This window comes from Podarcis bocagei (assembly GCF_964188305.1).
Source record: "Podarcis bocagei genome assembly, chromosome: 5".
NCBI lineage: Eukaryota > Metazoa > Chordata > Lepidosauria > Squamata > Lacertidae > Podarcis > Podarcis bocagei.
The window spans coordinates 27,142,099-27,146,011 of NC_138129.1; the positions used below are offsets into that span (position 1 = coordinate 27,142,099).

At 49.8% G+C, this 3,913-nt stretch overlaps 1 protein-coding gene across 1 annotated transcript; it reads left to right on the top strand.

Moving 5' to 3' along the window:
- On the top strand, window positions 1-2,101 carry LOC308587734 (uncharacterized protein; the record flags this gene model as incomplete). Its single annotated transcript, XM_081195501.1, has 2 exons — window positions 1-56; window positions 1,456-2,101. 2 exons carry the CDS (start codon window positions 1-3, stop codon window positions 2,099-2,101), a joined length of 702 nt encoding a protein of 233 aa, XP_081051627.1.
- Window positions 2,102-3,913: the final 1,812 nt, after the last annotated feature.

Here is a 3,913-nt window from a genome sequence, read left to right on the forward strand (position 1 = left end):
ATGGCTGCTGTAACTGTCGCATACATGCGGGGAGAACCTGTGTTGAACCGTCAAAGGCAAGAGCCAACAGCATTTGAAAGCTTCATTAGCTGGCCTTTGTTCTGACTCAGTGCAGTCAGGCGGGCAAATAATGCCTTGAGTGTTATCAGCCATGTGCAGGCCTCAGTTGCCTAGCAACCCAGATTGGTCTACATCTCCAGTTTTCTGGGAGGAACGGGTGAGGGGGGAAATACTCATAATTTTCTTCAATTTAGCTGCAATGCAAATGAGAATTTATTCCTAGCTACATATTGATAGGTTTTTATAGAAAACCAAAAACCAGTTTATGCCAAGAACCCTTGGTTTTTTCTTACAACAGTTCAAGTCTTCAATGCACACCAGCCTACCCCCAGGTCTGTTTTGGACTCTTTGATGCTATTTTTAATCTTATGACTTGACGTGCTTACTGACTGGCTCTCTTCCTGCTTCCTGCTAGAATCTGTGTCATTCCCTTCAGACACGTTGGGAAGGTAGGGCCAGGGGATTCCTGTTGTGCAATCTGATTGAATTACTATTTTTAAATCACAAAACTGCCACAAATAGACTGTTTGTTTCTAAATATTTGTGTTTCCAGCGTCGGAGCAGAACCTTTTAAGCTGCTTTCAGAAACCAGGTCCATGGCATATGCAATATCCCATAGCCATTTATTTGTGATAATAAACTTATCACTTACCACACTACCAACTTGACTCAGTTTCTCACCCTGGCAAAACATGGAATTTGGCTCCTTGGAACTTGCAATATACTAGCTACTTTGCCAATGAAAGAGGATGGATAAAGGGCATGTGCTATTTTATATGTACAGTGGTACCTTGGGTTACAGACTCCGCTAACCCAGAAATAGTACCTTGGGTTAAGAACTTTGCTTCAGGATGAGAACAGAAATCGCGCAGCAGTGGCGCGGCGCAGTGGCGTAGCGTGGGTTGTCAGCACCCGGGGCAAGGCAAGTAATTTGCGCCCCCTAACCCGTGGATTTTAGCACTCGAGTCTCTTCCATTAGATTAGTTAAAGAAACCCTTACCCCCTAAGCACATGTATTGTTTGTTATGAAAATACGGATGTAATTAAAGTAAAATGCATCTAAATACAAGTTTATTTTCAAACACTTTATTGAGTGCGAACATGCATTACACATTCTCCACATTTTCAGCAGGTCTATGAATACAAATCTACAAATGTAGTAACCTAGCATGGGCCATGCTATTATATGTCGTCTCACAACCATCGTAAACGACAAAAAATATCAAGAACAAAAACTAAACATCAAAATGGAACCATACCCTGGAGATGATCCAAGACTGGGCTAGATGGAGACAACTTCCTCAATCCTGTACCTCTAATTGTAATTCTTTAATAGAAGTGCAAGATATCAATCTGTATATACAGATTAATTTAAATTCGCCTGCTTTTAATTAGCGGCCTGCCCACGTCCCTCCAGCGCATCCCCTTCTGGGCGGACCGCTCGACCAGCCTGATCGAGGGCTGCTGCCGCGGCGACGCCAAGCCGCCCTTGTCCCGCTACAAGACGGAACTGTGCCGCACCTTTGAGGAGAGCGGCGTCTGCAAGTATGGGGCCAAGTGCCAGTTTGCCCACGGCGCGGCCGAGCTGCGGGGGCTCAGCTGCCACCCCAAGTACAAAATGGAGCCTTGCTGCACCTTCCACACCTCAGGCATCTGCCCTTACAGCGCACGCTGCCACTTCATCCACAACGCAGAGGAGCACCGCGTGCCGCCCCCGCGGGCAACCTTGCTGGCCCGCCACTGCCCCACCGCCGACCCCCTGCCTGCGGGCCCCCACCTTCCAGAGACCTCCTTCCCTTGCGGCGCCCTGAGCCAGCCGACTCTTGCCTGCCCCCTCCATGCCGCCGGAGCCGCTCGGGGGTCCTTCCCCTGCCCCTTCGCCTTCCTGGCTCTACTGACGCTGCAGAAGAGGCTTTCCGCCGACTCCCTCTCTGACCAGAAAGACTCTGGGGGTTCGGGGGGCAGCAGCTGGTCAGAATCCCCGGGGCTGGGCCCGCTCGGCCGACGGCTGCCCATCTTCAGCCAAATCTCCGACGACTGAAGGGGCGTTTTCAGGTTGGGAGGAGAAACTGAGGCAACCTCTTTATCCAGAGAGCTGCGAGTGTGAGCGTGCCCCCCCCAGATGTTGCGCCCAGTGCGGCCGGCCCCCCCTGCACCCCCCACGCTACGTCACTGGCGCGGCGGCAGCAGGAGGCCCCATTAGTTAAAGTGGTGCTTCAGGTTAAGAACAGTTTCAGGTTAAGAACGGACTTCCAGAATGAATTAAGTTCTTAACCAGAGGTACCACTGTATATGGATGGATGGATGCAGTATATCTCACCATAATGGAGAAGACTGTCAGCAGGTGACCTGTGTGCCGGTTCAGTCTGCTGTCCAAAATCTAACTATTGATCTCTTCTTTTCCCCCTCCTTAGGGTTCTTGATCATCAGATCCAGCCAATGGTCCATCTAACCTAACCTTCTGTTCTCATGGTGGCCAATCAGATGTCTGTGGGAAGCCCCCATGCAAGACCCGAGTGTATGGCCCATCTCCCCTTCCTGTAGTTTCCAGCAACTGGTATTAAACACACAGCTCTTGGTGTTTATACTATTGACAGAAGCTTTCTGGGTGGCTTCCAAGATAAAAATATATATGACAGACTTAAAGTAATCATAAAGGAAAATGCAGCAAACACAACACAACCACAGAGTTCTAAAAGGCCACTTCTGTGAACTGCCCTGGGACCTAGGGGTATAGGGCGGTATATAAATTCAATAAATAATAATAAATAAAATAAGATACCTGGGCCTCCTTAATGGACATGGATGCAATGCTTTTCTAGCCCTTTGCAACATTTTCCCAATGTTTCACGCCTGTCATTTCTGTCTCCTTTCATAACTGCCCTTCAGGCTTGCATGAGTCATTGTCAAAATTGGTTTGTTGTGCTCCTGAGGCAGCAGCTGGCCAGTGGATTTTATTTTTCTTGCTCAGGCAGCATTTACACCTATAGCCAGGGCCTGACAATCTCATTCACTCCCCTTACTATAGGGAAGGAGGAAGCAAGGTTCTGGCAAGTGAGATAAGCTTATTCCAAACTCTGGCACTCTAGGAGAGAGGGTGAACCCCAATTCTTCTCAGTCGAAAAATTTGGCTGAAGCTTGGGGTTTGATTTGGCTCTGCATTTGGCAGGAGCAGAATCATAGTAAGCCCCTGTTCCCTCACCCCACATGTCCAAGGGGAGGCAGGGACACATAGGAGCCAACGTCCCTTTGACCCCCCCCCCCATAAAATATTTGAGGGGCTCATCCCCCCTTCCAAAGTTGATGGACATTGTCATTCAAATTGTGTGTGCCACATCTTGTCATTGATTATGCAGGGTGGGGCTTAACCATGCCCCCCTCCAATATTTTATTCAAGTTGGCATCCCTGCAATGGTAGGCTATGCCAGTGGCGTAGCGTGGGTTGTCAGCACCCGGGGCAAGGCAAGTAATTTGCGCCCCCTAACCTGTGGATTTGCGCCCCCTAACCCGTGGATTTGCGCCCCTAACCCCCAGATGTTGCACCCGGTGCGGCCAGCCCCCCTGCACCCCCCACGCTACGCCACTGGGCTATGCCCTTCCACCCAGATCTAAGCTAGGCTGGAGCCAAATCTTCCTGCTCTCCGCTTTCTCATGCATAGAAGGACAGAAAGAAGATGGTATTTATGAAACTTACTTCACCTTGATTGTGCAAGTGGATTTACTGACCATGCTTAGCACCAGGGCTGGCCCACCCAACCAACCCATGAGGTCTCGCTGGAAGCAGCTGTCACTACTCAGCCAGTGCCACCACCACTCAACCCAGGTAAGGGAGGCTGTGGTGGTGTGGTGACAC